The sequence below is a fragment of the Heterocephalus glaber genome, unplaced genomic scaffold (assembly GCF_053883595.1).
Source record: "Heterocephalus glaber isolate CG9 unplaced genomic scaffold, H.glaber_assembly_v1.0 deba00001504, whole genome shotgun sequence".
Taxonomy (NCBI): Eukaryota; Metazoa; Chordata; class Mammalia; order Rodentia; family Bathyergidae; genus Heterocephalus; species Heterocephalus glaber.
Window position 1 is genome coordinate 9,916,057 of NW_028258324.1, and position 21,925 is coordinate 9,937,981.

Sequence of the window (21,925 nt, forward strand, 5' to 3'; positions counted from 1 at the left end):
CATTCCTTAATTCCCTGGAATGATGTGGTCCAGCTCTTTCCTCCTGACCTCTCAGCACCATTTCCTCAAATTATAGTCAAGTCATGGAATCTTGAAACACTGAAAACACACTGGCTTGGTTTTTCTCCTATCCTACAAGATCCCCTTTTACTAACTCAGTTAAGATATATTTCAGTTGCATAAAGCAACTCTATTCCCAAATCTAAACCTAATCGTTAGGGAGTCACATCCACATGTGCAGCCTCTGGTTCCCTCAGGAGTGCTACATATAAAAAGCTGGGCACTTAGTAAGTGTTAGGCAAATATTCACTGCTATTGTTATTACTAATAGTATATCTGAATATTGATAACCACCCAAGTTCTTATTTCTAGCAAAGGTTTCTTATTGATGCCAGATATGTGTATATTGAACTATTTGATTTATCTAGTTGGATATCTCAAAAGCACACTAAGTTTATTCTGTCTAAAATTAAATGGATCCTCCTTGCCAAAGTTGGTTTGTTCCAGAACTACCTAGGGTTGTGGAGGACCCCACGGTTCATCCATTTGGCCCAGCTGTAAATCTAGCACATCACCTTCCACCTACCTGTCCATCATCAGCAATACTAATTTCTCCCCCTTCCACCCATCTCCCACCCCTCATTCTATTGTAGTCTGTCCCTGGGCCACTGCAATAGCCAGCCACCCCTGAGCCCATCTGCCCCTCTACCAGGCTCATGTTTGCAAGGTGCATATCTGACTGTATACTGCACACTATCCCTGGCTCAGCATTGTCTAGAACCCTTCATTTCTCTAGGGATAAAGAACAATAGCTGCAGTGATGTGAAAGATCCTATGTGGTCTGGACCCTGCCCCTAGCCTCACTCGATGCTTCTCTTGGTGGCCCAGCCCCAATTGCCTCCATTAAGTTCTCTGTGCCATGTCCCCTTACCCACCCCAACACAGGCCTTTGCAGGTGCTGCCCCTCTAGAAGCTCTGTCTTCTGCCCTTCACTTGGGGACACCTACTCTTCATCTTTCATCTTGAGGCTTCTCCCTGAACCCCAGGTCGAACCCCAGAGGGTTCCTCTACCTTTAGTCTCCTGGAATCATATTATTTCTTCACAGAGTGGAGGGACATGAATTCACTGGTGTGGTTAATCGAGTTCTGACTGTTACCCCATAAGCTGCAGGTTCCAAGAGGGCAGGGCCTGTGCCTGATTTCCTTATTGTGCTACCTGGGAGCCCAGCACTAGGCTTGGTGGCTGTGTCTTTCTAGACTCTTCATGACTTGAAGTCATAATGGCAAACCTTGTAGAGAGGAGAAAGGGCACCACAGAGGTCAGAAAGGTCAGAAAACATGAGGTTAGGTTAAACCAGCCACAACTTCCACTTTATCTACTCTCATGGGGCTAAAATCTCTGTCCCACCCCTCGATACTACTGCCCTTTGCCAGGACAAGGTGGACTTCTGTGAGCTCACAGACCCTAATCTATCTTAAATCAGTTCCCCTTTACTTTGCTCCAGCTGAAATAGTTTTTAAATTTAATAGGTACTTGTTCTTAGTGATATGTTGCTAGATAACTGTGTCTGTCTTTGCATTATTCAGGCAGTTTTAGGAATGACCCTGAGGCTTTGCTACTGTCATAGGAAGAGCTGATTCTGGTTCCCTTTTCCTATAGATGAGTTCTTCAGTCACAGCTGTGCTCCTGGGGCTAATCCAGATTCTCAACTCTGTGCTTTGTGTGGTGGCAGCAGCAACCCAAGCCACATGTGTGCTCCCAACAGTCATGAGCGCTACTACGGCTCCAGTGGGGCTCTCAGGTGAGTAGTGTCTGTCCACTCCCTTTTTGTCTATACCACTTCAGTGAGCCCTCATCGTCTCACCCTTTTCATTAGCCCAGCATCTTGGTGTTGGTTTAGAAGGAGCCAGAATTAGAGAGCAGAGCTACTGAAATTCTGAGCAGCCCCAACAACCGAAGTCTAGCACAGTTCTGGAGAGGATCAAGAGTGATTGGTGGTTGCAAAGCCACCACCCTCCTGCTACTTTTGCTCCTTTCTTCTGTGTGATCCTAGTCAAGTCATGGAATCTGTTAGAGCCTCGGTTTAACATCACAAGAGAGACACCAGACATTTTGCTTCTTATTCCTGGTTGATGGATATCTTTTAAAAATAGACACTCCTAGGCTCCTCCGCTCATCCAAGAGATACTGCCTACTGGTTATCTCCCTTGATTATTTAACCACTATCTCAAATTTAAACATACAAAACTGAGCTCTTGAAATTTTACACTCTGCCACCCAAATGTACCTTCTGCAGTTTTCCACATTTCTGTAAAAAGAAACCCCATTTTCCCTTTCGGAAAAAAAGAGTCAAAACCTTGCCACTATTTATGTCTCCTCTATTCTCTCACATTCCATGTATTTGTGGTTTATTATCAAATCATGTCAGTTCTACCTTCAAAAGGTACTCAGAATTGATGCTACCATCCATCTCCCTTGATACCATGCTGACCCAAAACACCACCATCTCACCTTTGATTTTTATAATAACCTAACAGGTCTCCATGCATTTTCCCTGTCCTCTCCCTCCACACAGCACAACACCTAGAGTTCAAACATAAAGCACTAGACTTCTCTGCTCAGAGCCCTTTGATGACTTCTCATATCACTCAGAGTAAAAGTCAAGGTCCTTCTTTGTTCTATAAGACCCTTTGTGATCTTCTTTGTGAAGACCCTTCCCGACCTCATCCCTACTTCCTTTCCCCTTTTACTCGTGGGCTCAATAATCTTGGCAATCTGGTTCCTTTAGGAGCTCAGCACACCCCTTTCCAGGGACCTTTGACTTGCTTAACTCTCACCTGGAGTGAATGTTCTTCCTCTTCACCTCATTACAGCTAGTTCACTCATTTCCTCTTGGACTTCTCAGGGAAATCTTTCCTGGCCACCGTCTTTAAAATTTCACATCCCTTTTTCTGCTTTATCTTTCTTTTTTTTCCCCAGCACTTATTCTGAAGCATTTGGCATATTATATTTACTCATCTGGTATTACATTTCTCCAGTAAAATGAATAAGAACTTCTTTGGTGTGAGAAAACCTCATGAGAATCAACTCATGCCAAGGGGAAGTTTTAATAGGTGCTCTGGGGGCTCTCTCCATGTAGGCTGAGGGCTGAGCCTCAAGAGGCAGCCAGGATGCTTGAAGAGTAGCATTGCCAGATAATATTCAGGATGTGCACCCCAGATAAGCAATGGATGATTTTTTTAGTTTAAGGGGACGCTCTACTTCTCCTACCTGCACCCCTCCCCCTTTCTGTACCTCTACCTCATCTGATCCTTCTTGCAGGGTGGTTTTCTCTGTTTCTCAATCCATATGGACCAGCAGTCCCAGTTTGTTATAGTACCTCAATTGTAAAGGAGCAAACATAGACCGTAACAAGTTAGTCCCAATTCCAGGGAAAGGGGGTTGTCAGCCCCTTTCTGGATGAAAGCTTCTTGCCCATACAGCCCATGCAGTGCAGTGGCATTTAAAGTCACAGCTGCCTCCACTATGACCAGGTGGATTGAGGTGGGCTGAGGCACAGGGAGTCACTTCTCAAAAAAGTAACAATGCGCACAAGCGCAAGGACCCGAGTTCGATCCCTGGTACCAAAAAAAAAAAAAAAAAGTAACAGTGCTTGAGGGAGCAGCTGAGAGCCACAATTTTGAAAGTAAAATTACATCAATTTTTGTGTGCTGTAGATTAAAAAATAACATTACAATCATATAGGGTGGGTGAAGCACAAAAATGAAAAAAATACGTAAGTAGAAGAGAATAGAGTTCCCACGGAGTCAGAGACATAATGCAATTTGGTCTATTATGAGGATGACTGCAAATCTCTGGGGAAAGGATGAATTTGAGAGATAACATAGAATCGTGGTGAGAACTAGCCCTGGATCTGGTGACCCTGGAAGCACCACACTGAGTAAACTGGTCCTGGAAGCTTGATTGGTGAGGGTCGGGAGGATTGTGTAAATATGCACTTGTGGTAAGGAAGGTTGATTCCTTTTTTTTCAGCATTTGTATGAGCAGGAAAGAGGGGTCAATTGCTGGGAGTAGTGTGGGTTCAGGGAAGGGCTTTGGGTTTTGAAATTTCTATTTTTATTTATTTATTTTTTGGGGGGGTTGAAATTTTTAAATGAAAGACATATAAATGCTGGTGAACAATTCCAGTGAACAAGGAAAGGTTATCATATGAGAGAAAGAGTATCCAGCAGAAAGTTCCTGTGAATGTGGGTAGGGTCAGGATGCAGAGCACCTGGTGAAGACACCTTTGCTGAGAGAGACCTTCCTTCTTTTACCTGAATGGTGGGGCACAACCACTGGGAATAGGCTGGCAGATCTGGAGGATGCATGCAAGGAGAAAGTCATGTAATGATTTCTGCTGTTTACTGGGAAGCAGGAACACATGTCAGAGTGTGTGAGTGTAGGGGAGGCGGCAGGGTGTGGAGAGACAGAGGTTTGTGGAGGGTGGGAATACTTCAGGGAAGGCACGTGGCTGTTTGAAGCAGTGATTCTCACACTTGAACATGAATCAGAACCTCCTGGAGGCTTGTGAAGGCCAGTTCCTGGGTCCCACCTCCAGAGTTTTTCACCCAACAGCAGGTCTGGTGGGGCAAGTTCTCGAGATTCTAACAGATTTCTCCCTGGTACTGATGCTGCTGGTTCCTAGCCTACAACTTTGAGAACCACTAGTTTACAGTAGAGCAAGGCTGGCAGGAAGGCCCAGATGAAGTTAATGATCAGGAAGGTCTCTGTCTACCTGACCTTAAGGGGACCTAAGATAGATGATCATGACTATCCAGGAAGCAATTCTATGAAGGGATATGAAGGAAAGAAGTAGGGTGAGAGAGTTCAGCAAATTTGGATGGGAGTAATTGACTTTAGGTAGGTATGGAGGGACCTAAAGTTAGGAGAGACTGAGACCTAGAGAGGTGCTCCTGTTCATTAGTAGTCATTTCCGACTGACTGGATGGCACAAACCTGATTTTTAATGTGTTCAACATTACTCATAAATAAAACATTTTAAACACAGAGACACAATGTTCGTGGGGTCAAGAGTGAACAAATGTTCAATGAGGCACATTCATTCTTCTTAATACTAAACAGACATATGAGTGAGATGAAACTCCTTCAAAGTCACAGCTTCCACACTGATTGTAATCCTGATGTTATAAATGTTGGTCCAATCAGAGAGTCACCCTTTGGATATGACTGTTCCTAGGAGAACACGAGCATCTGCTCTAGCGAAACTCATCAGCATCTGAAACAAGGACCTAAACAATGGCTGTCCATGACAAAACTCAATAGGCAGCTCTCTCTTTTTATTACTGTCCCACCCTAATGCCCAGGGATGACATGGATTTTACGGTTGCTTGTGAGGAAGCATTGGACATATAGAAGGGGTGTGACTCCCTTTTGGTGTTTCCCTTTCATGTCTACTGACCCTCCCTCCCTTCCACGTCCACTCCTCACTGACCCGACCCTCTCTGTGCAGGTGTCTGGTTGAGAAGGGAGATGTAGCCTTCGTGAAGCCCTCCGCAGTCCTACAGAACACTAATGGTATGTTCCTGTCCGTCCTTTGCTACCTTGGAAAACTCTGAGTCTCCTGTGTGGAATCACTACAATCAGGGCAATTGAGGAGTTTTATTAGCCCTACCAGGATCCAGTGACTTATATTAATAATGTAAGATCATAATATTTTTAACTTAGGGAATGACAAAATTCTTCCTGTCTAATTCAGACTTGGTTGGGGGCGGGTGTGGATTATCACTTTAGCCTTGGACTCAACAGACAGAAAAGACTGCATGTCTGACTCCCGTGACTTATAGCATTCTTTGTATATTCTGAATGCAAGTTTCTGCCAGCTATACATATGAAAAAATATCCTGTACCTCTCTGTGGCTTGCCTTTTCACTTTCCTAATGATGTCTTTTGATTGAACATTCTTTTTTTTTTTCTTATGATTGAACATTCTTAATTTTAATATAGTTCAATTTATTGATCTTTCCCTATCTAACTAGTGCTTTTTCAGGTTTGTTTTCAGAAATGTTTGCCTTTACTAGCACTGAAAATTTTCTAACCAAAAAGGTTCTGATTTGGTGGATTTTTCTCTCTCTTCTGTTTTATTTTTGGGTGTGTGTACTTAGTGTGCCACCACTGGTGGTGGTCTCCTGCCACAGTGAGGGTACTTTGACCAAGACCATCACCTGTGGCTGATCCACGTTTCTCTTCCCAGGGAAGAATCCTGAGGTGTGGGCCAAGGATCTGAAGCAGGAAGACTTTGAGTTGCTGTGCCTTGATGGGACCAGGAAGCCTGTGACTGAGGCTCAGAGCTGCCATCTAGCCATAGTACCAAATCACGCTGTGATCTCCAGGAAAGATAAGGCAGATTTTGTTCGGAGAATTCTCTTCAACCAACAGGTATAGCCATGCAGGGCCCACTTCTTGCCAACTAGGTGCTTAGATCACTTATGGAGCTGCACAGGCACACCCAGCCCAGTCTCATACTCTTTCTACCCGGGCAGTGGGACCTGAGTCCCCCAGCTCTGCCTCTGATTATTGCTGGTGGCTGTGTTCACTTCCTGCTCTGGGTATGTGTAAGACTGAGGAAAGCTTAGACATGTGGCATTTGAGTGTTTGCTTGTAACTCACTTGAGCAGATTCACGGCACCTTTTGGACTTGTTCAGTTGCTCCATGAGAATTAACCTTTTCTCTCTTCTTCTATGGCAGAAGTAAAGGAGTTGCTCCATGCCCTTCTTTCCAGGCTGAGCTTAAATGCAGGAAAAGCAGAATGGAAGTTGCTCTGCCTGACCCATGGGCGGATCCAAATGTGTTCTCGCAGCCTGGGCAGGCTGGGCACCGTCTTTTGTTTTATTTTGTTTTGTTTTAATGTTTGCTTGTAATACAGAATAATGATATGCATTCTGGGGAATTGATACATCCAGATAACATATCCAGATAATCTTAGGAAAAACCCAAAGCCTCTTCTGCCTTTTGCACTAGCACTCCCCATTCTTGAAAGTTCTGCAAATGAAAAATTCATGTTTTAGTATATACCACCCATACATCCCAGTTAAAGGATTATGATTCAGGAAAAGCTGTCGACATAAGAGGCTCTTGTGATCTTTTGACATGTTCCTGCTGGCTTGAACCACTGGTGGTATAAACGGATCTAATCACTTTTATTGGTCTTTTTACTAAAAAATTAATAAAAAGCCACCCAATGGGACAATCATACACCAGTGGTACAAGCCACCTGGCAGGACATAAAAATTATGGCCCTGTCATTGAACATGTTAAAAGACAACTCCTACATGGACAAACTGTCAGCTTGGCCACAGGGAAATGGGCAAAGGAAGAAGAGGGAGGGGAATAAAAAGGTGAAAATGGTTGGGCACCTGAGGCTGATCCAGATCATAGAAGAGGCAAGGTAGCAAGGGCTCCAGGAAGCAGAAAAGCATGGAAATATGGTGCAGAAAGTTGTAAACATCTGGCAGTGGTTGGCCAAATAGTGATAAAGTAACAATTTTGGAGCTTCTCCTATTCCAGCTAATTTACATATATCATTTTACTATTTGGAGTTATTATTTCATTTACAAATGAGTGAACTAAGGTTCACTGACCTCAATAGAGATTTTGCTGAAGTCAACAACGAAGAAAAGACAGAGCCAAGATTTGAACTCACCGACCATGTTTCTGCCACGCTCATCCTAAGCTGTTGCTGTGTCTTGGGTTTCCAAGGGGCTGGAGCTGGGCAGTCCAGACTCAGATCTTCCTAGGCAGAATCCACAACCCCATGCTTTCTGGAGCCCATGGTCACTCACTGTCTGTATGTCTGACCCAGGAGCTCTTTGGAAGAAATGGATTTGAATATATGATGTTCCAAATGTTTGAGTCCTCAACCAAGGACCTGCTGTTCAGCGATGACACTGAATGTTTGGCTAACCTAGGGAACAAAACAACTTATGAAAAATTCTTAGGGCCAGAGTATCTTTCAGCTATGGCTAATTTGAGGCCATGCTTAAATTCTGGTAAGTAGAATGGAACACCAAGGAGAAATAACATGGGGATCAAAGTAGACATGTTTGTATCGAGGACTAGGGTGCCAAATCCTGGGCTAGTACAAATAGGAACACAAAGATGTGGAGGCTTCCTTCTATTCCACAGGAGGACTAAGAGTCACTGATGAGGCAACTTAATTTGACCCCCATGAAAGACACTATCTGGAAAAGAACACATTGAAGGAGGCACAAAGTATAGTAGAACTTGGGATCACTTGGGACTCGAACTTGTTTTCATGTATGTTTCCTTTTTCTGTTAATAAAGTGAAAATGAGTGTGAAGACCTCAGTGTAGGGAGAAGGCTTGGGAAATGACAGATACTATATATACCACTATAGAAGACACTCTTCAATGGTTTTAAGTAAAATGTATAAACAATATTAATAGAAACAAATAAAGCATAGTCAATGCCACAGTAGGCCCTTTCTAGTTATACATATTTTAGATGGCATAGCTGCCTCAAAAACAAGGAAATTGGGGGAATAATATTAGAGCTGGAATGATGAAATTGTTGAGAGTGTTCCTAATTTTTTGTTGAATTATATATGTGTTGGAGATGATAAGAGCAGGAGACAAGGAAAACACAGGTATTCAAGGACATCAGTTATAGCAGTTAGGGTGCAGGATGTATCTATGTGTTTTTAAAGGTCTTTATTAACTATCATTTACTTTTAGAAAATAGAAGCAGAACTGTGTTTGGTAAGCACTGGCAGCAACTGATGGTCTTTCTCTTGTATTATGCTTCACAGAACTTCTGGACGTCTGCCTTTTCCACAGGAATTAAAAACTGATTAGAGTGGGCAGCCACACAGATACCAGCAGCCTCAATATGGCAGGACCAATACTCATTCATTTTCATGTGAATGTCTGCTAACATCAGTTATCTGATTCTGAATTATAATTGTGCAAAAATTAAAGTGAATAAAAATTATATCTTAGAAAGCTTCATTAAATACTCTGGTTTTTTTGGAGAAAAAGTATTTCTTTGTATTAAATTATCCTTCTGAACTTAATATATATTAAATTGTACCCTTTTACAAGAACTCTGCAGGGGGCTGGGGATTTAGCTCAGTGGCTCAGCAAGCACAAGGTCCTGAGTTCAATCCCTGGTACCAGAAAAAAAAAAAAAGAACTCTGCAACACAACCTCAACTTTTCTTCTTATACTTTGACTATTTTACCCAAGAGAAGTCATCCAAATAGAATTTAAGGAACAAGTCACCCAAAGAAAGTCTGAGTGGTGACAAGAAGGTTACCTGAAGACATTAGTATGTGCAGTATCAAGGGCTTGCATAACGAAAGAGATAAGGGATGGTTTTGTGTTTTTTAAAAGTATATTTTAACATTTGATGTTAATAATGTCAAATGGAATCAAGCTCTTATTTCATATTTATTGGAAAATATTGAAATTACTGCAAAAATCAAATCTACTCATTTTGTCAACTTCCTGAAAGTGTGATGATTGATACACTTAGTTCTTTTAGAACAGTTTCTTATCAGAGATTTTTAAATTTATTTACAATTATCATTAAATAAATACATGTATTTAATTAACAAATTCCCATCTATTTAATTTGTTACCATAGTTCCATCTTGTGGTAGTGAATGAGACTTGAGCTCATTTGTTGTTAAGAGTCAAATTTGTGTTTATGGGTTGTTTTGTTTTGTTTTGAGATAAAGTCTTGCTTTGTAGTTCAGGTTGAACATTCAGTGATTCTCCTACCTCAGCCTCCCAAGTGGTGGTGTTATAGGCATGCACCACCACACCTGGCAAGAGTCAGACTTACGATTGTCAACTTCATCTTTTGCCTGTGAAAGTGTAACCAGTACAGATTTGTCCTCCTTCCATAAACAACTAAAAACGTGGACAAAACACACAAAACAGGTGTGAACATTGGACGGGAGTGGCGCAGGACTGGGGTCCTTGAAACAAGAGAAACAAAAGAAGTCAGCAAATGATGGCCATGCTCTCTGCCTGAAAGAAATATCTAGAATGTGGCAGAGGGTGAGGGAACTCATGGCCATAACCCATAACACTGAGTTGAGGAAACAGAGATATGAACTTGGGGAGGCCAAGGTGGCTGGGATTTGTGGAGCAGAATTCTAGAAAGGATGGAACTTTACAGAGAAAGACACCAGGGATCTGTATAGGAGTGTCCTTGGGTCTTTGGCAAAATACTAATCTGCATGTGTGTAGAATAAAATTGAAATCCATAAAGCTGGGCAAAGAATATTTGAGAGACATTTAAGAGCCAAACGGTTCCCAGAACTCATGAGGCCTGGAATCATTTCAGTTTCTACCAACCAGATTGAAAAGATGTCATTGAACACAAAGACTTTTATTGAGGGGCAGGCCTTGGGCATGGGGCTAAAATGTCCATAGGTCAAAAGTTACTCTAGAACTGTCCTTCTTGAAGTTAAAACCAGCCTCAGAGGGGCAGACTGATGTACAAGTAACTCAACTGCTGTCCAAAACAAACTCCAACACCATGAAAGGAAACAAAACCTAAACACTCATCAATGTGGCATGTGTAATTTCCAGTATCAGATGAAAACTATCAGATATGCACTTAATGTCTAAGATGTTAATAAGTTCATCAAGTAAATTTTTCTTTCTTATTTTTTTCAGGTTAATCAATTTTAATGGAACTAAATGATTATACAATAAAATTTTATATACACTCAGGAAAAAAATCCCCACATTGCAACCTTACTAGGAATTACAGGAAGAAAGTAGTAGAAAGAACATCCATGTGGAGATTCTCCAGTAGGAACTGGAGATTAGTATTTTGGTCTTTCACTTCAACCCCATCAGCTTCCATCTTCTTTCTCTTCTCAATGATTGCACTAATCTTCCACTGGAGATCAATTTCTGCCTTGTCATTGGTTTCCTTGAAGCGCCTGGTTTTTCATCCTTCAGACATCTTGATACCGTATTGGAATTCAGCCTTGGGCAAAGCCTCCTTGTTGTTCATATACTCGCTGTATTCCTCCTAGGTATCAAAGTCCCACTGGCCTAAGGGGCCCTTCTTGTTACCCTGGTCCATTTTGCTATAATCCACCTCCTCATCACTATCCACAGCCATGTCATCCATCATGGCTGGATAGCACTCTGCTATCTGTTGGACATGCCAAAGAAATCATCCAGGTGCTTTTTGTCTTCTGGCTTCTTCAGCGATTCAGTGCCCTCCCAGCCAGCAGACCCAGCAAACTTTTCACTGATGGACTTGATTAATTCCTTGGCAGATCCAGGTCCTTTGTCAACACCCATGGGCTCATCATCCACTTTTGGCTTTTCAAAGTAGCTGTGCCTCTTCTTTTCCTCCTCTCTCTCTCGGTCCTGCTCCCGCTCCCGATCCCGTTCTCGTTCCTGCTCTCGGTCCCGGTCTCTGTCTCTCTCCCAATCATGCTCCCGTTCCTGGTATCTCTCCCGCTCCTTGTCCCGAGGTGTCTTGGTTGTGGAGGGAACATAATCCCCAAAGTCTTCAAAAATGTTCATGTCAGCCTCAGGAGGTTTCTTCCCTTCCAGCTTCCCTTTAGCCTTCTATCTGAGTTTCTTGTTGCGGGTCCCCTGCCTCAGGTATGAAAGGATCTGAGTGAGCTTGCTGATGACAATGTCATTTGTGGTCAGTGTAGTCTGGGGCTCCATGGTGGGACAATCAGCCTTGCTCCGGATAAGAGTGGTGGGGATGTCTGTGTCTGCATACTCATCATCCAGGACTACCACAAAGGCCATGTGACCTGGCAGGAACAGCTCATTCCGCTCATATGCTTTGCTCTTAAAAAGCATACGGTAAACATTGCGGCCCAGAGATGTTTTCAATTCAATTTTGTTTTCAGGATCCTCCTCTTTTTCGGTTTCCTTCTGGGGCTTCTCCATCAGTTCCTCTTCCTCTTTCTCTTTGCTGGCAATCTCAGCTCGGACCTTCTGAAGCAGAGCAAAACTCAAGCCTTTCACCAAATGGGTGTGTTCCATGTCATCACTCAAGAATTTGGATTCTTGGGTCAACTGTCTTCTCTTCTCTGCAGCTGATTTGTCCTCTTTGGCAGTGGGGCCCACAGCCCTGTAGTTAGTCGTGGTGCTAATAAGTTCAGTTTCTTCATAATCTTTGTTCACACCCATCTCTCTGTTCCTTGGCACGGTCCCGGTACTTCTCTGCTAGTTCTCTCTCTCTCAATTTCTTGTTGGCGTAGTTTGGCATAATAACTTTTTCTTCCTCCTTCGTGCAGCTGGGTCTTCATCGTCATTGTACTCTGTTGGCATCTCATGATGACGTGACTTAGAAGGTGGTGCAGAAGTAGGTGCAGCCCTTGGGGTCATGAGAAGTTTCCTGAAGTCTTCATTGGTGAGTTTAGATTGGTGGAAGGAGTGAGGATCATCCACATCGTGGCCATCTGGGGCCAAAAGATTGGAGAACGGCTTGCTATCTCGCTCTGGCATTTTGTCTGAGTCTCAACGGCCGCCTCTGACAACCCAGTAAATTTTTCTTGCAATTTATTTTTTCACACTAGAAGATTTGTTTAATTCTCTGTATATCTTCCATTTCTTATCTTGTTCATATATTCCTCTGAATCCTTAAATAACTTCACCATCTCTGTTTTATCTGAGTTTGTTCCAAATGACTGAAATTCTTCCTGCTTATGGGCTACATTTTTGTGTGGCTGGTAATTTTTATTGGTTTTTGGACATTGTGATTATAATGCTGTTGAGTGTATGATTCTGCCTCCTTTAAAAGAGGTAACTTGCTTTTTCTGACAAGTTAATATATTTGCAGATCAGTTCAATTCTTTGAAGTAGTATATTTGGGCTTTATTTATTTATGGATGTAAGGAACCTTTCTTCTAGGGCTAATTTAGCTGAACTCCTAAGGTGTGGCTTGTTGTTGTTGTTCTTTCCTGAATGCTGTGTATATTCAATGAGGTCTTTCCACTGCACCTGGTCAAATCTCATATCTCTCCTAGCTCTGGGGATCTTTAAAAGATGTCCAATTTATGATCCCCCAGTAATTGCTCTTTCTTCAGCATTTGCTCTTTGCCTAGCCTCTTGGGATAACTCTTTTCATACATAGTTTAATATAAGCTCACAATTCATGGAAACCCTATGCAAATTTCAGGATATCTTTCTCTGTGCACCTCTCTCCTCTGCATTGCTTCACCCTGTAAATTCTGCTTCCCTCAACCTCCCCTACCTGATCTCTGCTTCTTCAACACAATGAGACCAGCATGCTCTGCTTGGTTCACCTATCCTTGTGCTGTATTCTGAGAAGTGCTTCAAGGCAAAAAGTAAATGAAAACAGAGGATTCACTTCATCTTCTTCCTTCTCTCAGGAATTACATCCTGATATTCTCAAATCACTGAAAATAGTCACTGAATATATTTGGCTCATTTTCTATTCATTTATGTTGAAAGAGCTAGCCCAGTACCAGTCATTCTATCAGGAATAGAAAGTGAGGCCTTCTTAGTAGCATTTTATGCTCAAGTTCAATCCAAGCATTTGCCTCCAAATCCAGCAACTTTATACACATTTCCTCCTAGTATTAGACATTTTGCTGAACAGACCTGGAAATCTACCTTAAAAAGGCCAGAAACCTGGGTGACAACTTGAAAATTTTGACATCTTGACTTGGAGGAGCTGGGATCAAAGGTGTACTGATGTAGCCCAGGGAAATGGAAGGAAATGATGGGTTCAAAAAGGCCCCTCAGGAAACAAAAACAAAAAAATCCTAACTCCTTCTGAGCTCCAGGATCAAACTCCTTATCTATTTAATGAGCTACCAAGTCTTCTCTCCCAGTCCATTTAACTGCTGGGGCTTAAGAACCCAGTTTAAGGCTGTCAGGAGAGACCATCTTCTCAATCTAGAATTTAGTTCCCAGAGTCAACAGGAAGAGCCCATGGCTCAGGAATTTCTAGGGGCCAAAAGCTCACATCTGGCAAGGACATTTTTCACATCTGGTTCTACATAGTCTCCCAGCAGGCTGTCTCCCAGGAAGCCACAGGCAAACCTATCTTTTATGCTGGGGCTTCTGAAAGATGCTCCTCTTCACAAATCATCAAGTTCTATTACCCAAAGCCTTAGATACTGTTGACTCTTAAGACATGAGTTTCTGTCATCTGCTTCCTTCACCAGCAGAACAAATTTGTAGTCCTAAGTAACAGAGCTGAGTCACCTCTGAGTGTAATAGGAGTCTTTCATTGACAGGGGTGATTACTGTACCTCATCTCCACTTTCTCCCTATTTTAAGAACTTGGAAGGAAAGCTAAAGATTTCAACAACTTTGAAGTACTAATGGACCCACTGAGGGGCAGCGACTTATCCTAGTAACACACACACACATACACACACACACATCTCTGCATATAATTTTTTGTACATTCATTGCTTCAATTCAGTGATTCTTCTGAAACCTCATAATCCCTTCCCCTTAAGGGGAAGGCTGGGGATGGAGGTTTGTTAATCTGTTTTTAGGTAGGTGGTACCCAATGGGGCTGCTTAGACCTGTTGAATTACACATATAGACTAATTGTATATATTTACAAAGGTCTATCTATGGGTAATATTTAGGACAAATAAAAAGGAAAGATCATTTGATTACAGAAACCAAGAATTGATTGGCATAAATTGTTTATAAATCTATAAATCTGTACAGGTCAGAGATTTACTTGGGATACTGGGAATCCAGTGAACTTTGATGGTCCTCTTTCCATGGAAAGTGAGGACATTAAACAATGGCATTGGCTGTGGGGACAGTAGAGAGATCGGTGTTCTGTTTGTTTTGGCCCTGGGAGCATTGGACTCTGCTCAGCTTAAACTGTCATCTGTCTATGGGTCCATCTGAAGATCTTGGAACTTGACTTCTCCTGATGAAAGAGCAATGAGAAGTAAATTCTGAAACAAGCTTGGGACCAAAATGTGAATGGCACATCCCAAGAAAGTGTGTCACATGATGGTGGGAACAGTTCAGGACATTGAGCCCAAATTCTTAGGTTCTAGAATTCCTGGCCTACAGGGCAGTCTACCAGTTATATCCACTGACACGGCTCAGTTTTCTTGTCTGTAAAATGAGCTTGCTAAGCCAGCTTCTCAGGATATGTTTTATTGAAGGGTCCAGTAACAAAGGAGAGAGGCAGCCATAAAGAAATCAGGCAGAGCTACTTCATTAATGCACTGAATGTGTATTCAGTATGTTGTCTGTGCTAGGGGTTCTGTAACAGTGATAGTAGTTATTACCATCTATTAGTGAGTATCACATGACAGACAGGGCCAACACTTCTACAGCAATGCCAGTAATCTCCATTATGACAAAGGAGGTATTTGTATTCCTTTTACTAGTGAGAGAATAGAGCCTAGGAATAGATAAGTAACTTGTCCAGTACCATGCAACTTCTAAGTAACCTAAGACTCAAGTTCAGTTTTTTAATCCAATCCATGCCCATTTTTTTGTTCCATAGACTGCCTATGATAGCACCTAGTTCCAGTCCTCAGGAATGGACAAGTGAATAGAAGGAGAGCACAGGTAATTGTTACACAGAGAAAAAATGCTTCGAGGATCTGTCTGCTCTATTCTCTAGAATGTATTCTCTAGGATCTAGCCATTTGCATCTTGCAGAGCTCCTTGACACAGAGGGAGTCGAAAGGCCAAGTTTAGGGAAGCTGTGCACACAAGACTTAAAGGGGGTAGATATTTTTCAGCATATAGAGAAAAATAAAAAAGAGAATAAGAATCTTCAGATTACTATATACCATAAGTAACTTAATTACTAATTTAGAGCTCACAATGAGTTTATGAAGTAGGGATTAGTAGTCCTATTTCTTATTTGGGAAAATAGAGGCACTGAGAACTTAAGTAACACTGTAAGGTACACAGGCAAATGAAAAAAACCTTTCCACCTCTGGGACGTCTTTAGTCACAGAGCACTGGGACTATGATCTCCTCTTGTGCCAATCTTTGCAGCTGTGATATCCTCCTGTGTTTACTGATTACTCCCCTACTCACATTACATTGCTGCTTTGCACTATGCAAATAGTTTCCAAATGCAGATGTGGGAATTAACTCCACTTCTGGGAGTGAACTCCTCTACCTGATATTCAGTACCTGACGTCTGGCCCACTTATAGAATGCTCTCAAAAGTCTGTCTTCCTTTCCACTCCCAATCTACTTTGTCTCTTAGGAGTTGGTGACTGAAGCAGCTGCTGTGACAGATAGTGCCTGCCTCATAGTTTTCCCTGACTCTACCCTGCCATGGAGCACTAACCCAAGGCCCTGGCCCTGAACTCTAATCTCCTTTCTGGCTTTTTCAGGTCTTTCCAGGTGTCCTGTAAACACAGCATGCCAGAGAAGGCCAGCACTCTGCTTGCCTGCCTTTGGTCAGGGACTTTTGTTCCTTTACATGTGGGACTTCACAGAGTCCACTCAGCTCCAGGGTCAGTGGCCTTGGCAGCTGTTGGCTTATGGGTCAGTTACAGCTGGGTTAAGTTGAACATTATACTGACAAGGAAAAGGTTTACTTAACAAGTCTTTGCTTACAGAATGGATTTCTATGGCTTTTGAAATGAAGACAAACAGCCCCTGGTCTCTCCTCACTCATTACAGAAGAATAACTGAGTAGAGCAAAAGAAGCCCAGAGCTTCCTGACACTGGAAGATTCTGAGCATCTCCACTCAGTCCTCCCTCTACTCAGCACATCTGCTCCCTGCCCTTCACAGGGCCATATGGACAGTGGAGAAAAAGATGAAAGGGCCTCCTATTCCCTTTCTTGTTCCCTTGCCCTTCCTTTCTCTCTCCCCTTTTCTTTCTTCACTTTAAAAACCATGTATCATTCTCTTTCCTTTCCTTGACATGGCTGGGGCAGTGGATCCTGAGAGACTCAGGTCAAGAGGCAGCTGGAGGATCAGAAGATTGATTATTCACAGGAGAAATCAGCAAGGAGTTAAGGATAGGGAGACTTCGAGGACCTGAGTTTCTTACTGCCGGAGAAGGGAGTTGTAAGCATGGGAAGGAAGAAATCCACAGTATATACAGAGAATTCCACTTGGAATTGGAGGAGTCATTGTGAACTCATGGTTGTCAGGGAAGGAGGGAAAGAGAAACACAGAGACAGACACCAAAATACATATAGGTATAGATATATGTGTATATACTGGACACATACACACTCTCTAACTCTGTCTGTTAAAAGTCCTAGTATCAATGACTCCAAAAGCCAGCATTTGATTTCTAAATAGCATTCTCCACTAGAAGGTAACTCTCCTTAGAGAATGAAGTTTCAGAAATAGAGATTACAGGGCTTACACAGGGAAAATACAAAGCAAGCCTGAATATCTTATTGTGCCAGAAAGTGAAGTGTTTAAAAGACAAGGATGGAAGTTTAGCTCAGTGGCATCGTGACTGCCTGGCAAGCACAAGGTCCTGAGTTCGATCCCTGGTACAAAAAAAGAAAAAGATGGGACTTTTTAAAAAGCACACATGAACTGGCTTGAAGGGCTGCCCACTGGCCAAGTATGCAACTATCTGAGCATTAGAAGACAGTCATGGATTATAACCAACTGAGTAAAGTAAGAACCCATGAGTCCATGCTGATATAAACAAAAAAGAGATAAGTATACGAAGAAAGAGAGATTCTTTCTCACTTTAGAATACGAACTGATAAATAAGGACAGAATGATATTAGAAAATCATTTGGCAACCAATATAACAATTCTGGCAAGAATCATCAATGAATGCTAAAACTAGTGGGTAAAAGAAAAGAACCCACATTATATAGTTTCAAAGTATATCCCCACAAACTACTTACTAATTAAAAAGGGGAAAACAGTGAATTTGAGGCCTGATGATGTAGCTCAGTGGTAGAACACTTGCATAGCATGTGTGAGGCCCTAGGTTCGGTCCCCAGTACTACAAAACAAAACAATAACAAAACAACAACAAAAAGCCCCAGTGATTTCCAGCGGAGAACACTGTCCAACACCACCCCCAAGAAAACAGCTGGAGAACCAATAATGAAACAAATCCCTATTGCACACCTTGTGAAAGAGCAGAATCACGTCTGTGGTATTGCTTCCAAAAATACACAATCTTATTCTAATTATGAGGTAACACCAGAAAAACCCAAATTAAGGGACTTTCTCTAAAATAGCTGTTAAACACAAAATAGCCTGCTAAACCACACTATTAGAACACAGACTGGCCAAATTTAGAATGCTGGAAATTCCAAAGGACAAAGGTGTTGTTTCTTAAACTCAATAGCATAAAATCCAGGGAATTGTTTTAGAGTAAAAGAGTAAAGAGATATGTGGGTCTTGTTTAGGATCTACTTTTAACATCTAACTCAATTTTTTGAAAGAGAAACTGTTATTGACTAGGTATTAGATGGTTACAAGGAGTAATTGTTAATTTTGATTATGGAAAAAAACCTTTATATGTTAAAGATGTATACTCTTGTGGGGGAAATAACATAGCAATGGTCATCCTAGCCAAAAGGGAGGGAGAAAAGATAGATGAAGTAAGATTGACAAAATACTGACAATTGTTGAAAGTGGGAAAGTTGTCTATGGGAATTTATTATATTATTTTCTCTACTTTTATGTATGTTTGAAAACTTGAATAGATACATGGAAAAGAAAGAGGAGGAAGTGAAATATCTGAAAAGGTCTTTAAACCATCACTAGCCAAAAGTTCAGTTTACTTCCTTTGTGGAAAATAGACACAAGAATGGAGTGTGTATCTATTTGGGGGATGTACGTGTACAGATCCTTAAGTATATGGTTGACTATGTAGTTTTCATTTTATACTATTAATCTAATATCAAATTAACAAATACACTTAGATAATGTCAACACAATCAAAACCTGGGTTTGACAAACAAGACAATTGTACTATGGATCTTGGTGCCCAAGAGTTGAATAAACAAGGTTAGAAAAATTAAACCTTAGTTTGTCTCACTGTGCAAAACTAACTAAATGTATATTTGAGAAATTTTGCATTTCCATGCAAACTTTAGAATTATATTGTTAATTTACACCAAAAAATATAAAGCATTTCTTGGGGATTTAGGAATACATTGAAACTATAAATCAATTTAGGGAAAATAGAGATCTTTATAAATGTTGCCTCTTTTACTCAATGTTTAGGGTATACTGTAGTTTTCCATGTACTTGGGTTTCTTTTTTTTTCAATAACACTTTGCAGTTTGATGCATAAAAGTTTTAGATGTATTTTGCTAGATTTATTCCTAGATATTTGTTTTTCTCATAGTACTTTAGATAAATAACAATTTTCATGATTTTTATTTTCATTTTGTATATACAAATATAATTGATTATTGTATATTTGCCTTGTATCCAACTCTATTTCTTTTCTTTTTTGTGTCACTGGGGATTGAACTTAAGGCCTTTGCAATGAGTGACATTCCCAGTTCTTTTTTATATTTTATTTTGAGACAAGATCTCACTAAGTCGATAAGTTGCCCAGGCTGGGCTCAAACTTACGATCCTACTGCTTCAGTGTCCTAGAGTGCTGGGATTACAGGTAGCACCACACCAGGCAACATCCAACTCTATTTCTTAACTCATTTATCCTAATATGTAAAATCATTGCTTTAGGTTGTATACATATGTAATTTTATCATCTGTAAAAGTGAGAGTTTTATTTATTCCTTTTAAATTCTTTTACTTACAACTTGTTTTCCCTGCCTGATTGGATTGGAGAGGACCTCCAGCCATAATGTTAACTAATACTATTCTCGAATTCTAAGAGAAAGCCTTCACTCCACATTTCACCACTAAGTATAATTTCTGTAGGTTTTTATTATGTACAAATACTCTATGTACTTAAGGAGCAGGTTTGCTAAGAGACTTTTTTATGAATGGATGTTGAATTTTATCAAATGATATTCCTATTCTCTAATAATGCAATTAATTACTCTGATAGATACCTCAAAAGATAATTTGCATTCCTGGAATAAACCCAATTAGGTAATCATGAGGTTTTGTTAGAGTCCATTTGCTAATTTTTTTGCATAAATTTTTTGTATCTGTGCTAATAAAAGATATTTTTTATGTTGGTCACGATCTCTTTGTTGATTTTTCCTTTCCAGATATATAATGTTCTCAAAACATTAATCAAGAGTTCTTCCTACTTTTCTGTTCCCTGAAAGAGTATGTGCAAAATTGGTGTAGTTCTCAAATGTTTGGTAGAATTCATTCCACTGGGCCATGGACTATTATTCTATATACGAAGCATATTTTTTTGGACTCTGGTGTGGAAAGAATGGGAGCTTTGAGAATCTTCCATTGTCCAAGGACTTCTGGGGGTGGGGGTGGTGTCATAGGCCATTTCAAAATGCCTGACATCATGCTAAGCGGTGCTGCCCCACTTCCCACCTACCGGACATACAGTACTCCACCACCGCCATCCCCAGCAGGCCTGCAGGGTGACCGTCCTTATAGGTTCTCAGATTGCCAAATGACCCAATGATGGGTCAATGATGGGTCGCTCCCTCCCAATGATGACCCAGGCCCAGGATTTCAGACAAGGGTCTGGTGTTAGACAGAGGACACTGTAGGGGAGGGATATGAGGAGATTGTTTGAAGTAGACAGAGGTTCTTTGTTTGCTCTGCTTTTGTATACATTGGGAAACATTTGGAAACAGCAAATATTGGCTCAGAGGCGCACTGCCTTCCTGCCCACCCACTTCTGGGCAGCTTCCCCAACCTCCCTCTGCACGTACACACAAGTTTATCTTTTTTTCTATAAGAGGATCAACTCTGTAGTCAAATCTAAGGGTCTAGTCTGTTTGTGGTGGAAAATTTGGATCATGTGGGGTTGGTCCGGAACTGGAAGCCTCCTTAACTCCTCTCTCAACCATTTTCTCTTTCTCATATGCCGTACCCCCTCTCCTTCTCCTCTGGTTGTCTGTAAATAAAGAGAAGATTAGTATCAAGAAGGCTGCTGTAGTCTGGAGAAGGCCAGGATTAGGAGATTTGACTTCTAGTTCCAAAGCTCACTGAAGAAGGAACCATCACTTTTCTATCATGTTCACAAGTGAAAAACAAGACTATTGATTTTATCATGTAGGGATTTTGGTCAAGATCACATGATCTTGCCCAAGAACAATGCCTGGCACTTGCAAGGGGATAAAAAATAACTTCCTTCCAGCTGAGTGAGGTCCTGACAGACAAGCCCCATTGCTTGCACAGCCTGGGGCCATGTGCCTGTGAAGAAGTGGCAGGGCTGAGTCCATGTCTGTTGTCCTCTGTGTGACCTTGTATGAACCTCTTGGTTCCTGGGAAAAGCAGTGTCCCTGGTAGACAGGTAAAGCCTAGAACCAAATTGCCTGCTTTTGCATTCAGGTCAGGTTTGAAGCTGACCTTTGATGAGGTATTATCCTTTCTGGTCCTCAGTTTCTTTATCTGCAAGATGGGGATTCTTGCAAGTGTCAGAGGTCTGCAGGAAGCATTTAGTAAAGAGCAAGTCTCAGCCATCATTAAGTTGTACAAGAGGGACAATGAGTGTCCAGACTCCAGAAGGTTTCTGGTGTAGAATTAAACACATAAGTAAGAGCACAGGTCCAAGTGCCATGGGCCTTCAAGGACATGGAGTACTGTGGTGTTAACTTCTTACCCTCCACACACTCCAATAGACATATACAGACACAGGCATGCCATGTAACAAGGGTGTTTATCTCTCTGAAGAATGATGTGGCAGCTTCTGCTTTCCATGTCTCACAGGTGCTTTCTGCATATTCCATGAGTCTGTGCACCTCCTTCTTAGCATCTGTTCTGGGCTTGGACATATCCCAACAAGGGCAGGGCCTGGGGCTGGCTGCCATAGCGAGGGTACATAGGT

The 21,925-nt window shown here is 41.6% G+C and overlaps 1 protein-coding gene and 1 pseudogene across 2 annotated transcripts in view; one reads left to right on the forward strand and one right to left on the reverse strand.

Moving 5' to 3' along the window:
• LOC101718231 (inhibitor of carbonic anhydrase-like) overlaps positions 1–9,033 on the forward strand; it is a 47,270-nt gene extending 38,237 nt beyond the window's left edge. For both annotated transcript variants that reach the window (XM_004834251.4, XM_004834252.4), the window contains 5 exons: positions 1,661–1,802; positions 5,514–5,578; positions 6,255–6,439; positions 7,864–8,050; positions 8,830–9,033. In XM_004834251.4, the coding sequence (XP_004834308.1) occupies positions 1,661–1,802; positions 5,514–5,578; positions 6,255–6,439; positions 7,864–8,050; positions 8,830–8,864 (614 nt within the window). In that variant the 3' untranslated portion in view covers positions 8,865–9,033. The remainder of the gene's footprint in view (positions 1–1,660; positions 1,803–5,513; positions 5,579–6,254; positions 6,440–7,863; positions 8,051–8,829) is intronic.
• Positions 9,034–10,768: 1,735 nt separating this feature from the next.
• LOC101720327 (protein Red pseudogene) lies at positions 10,769–12,570 on the reverse strand (annotated as a pseudogene).
• Positions 12,571–21,925: the final 9,355 nt, after the last annotated feature.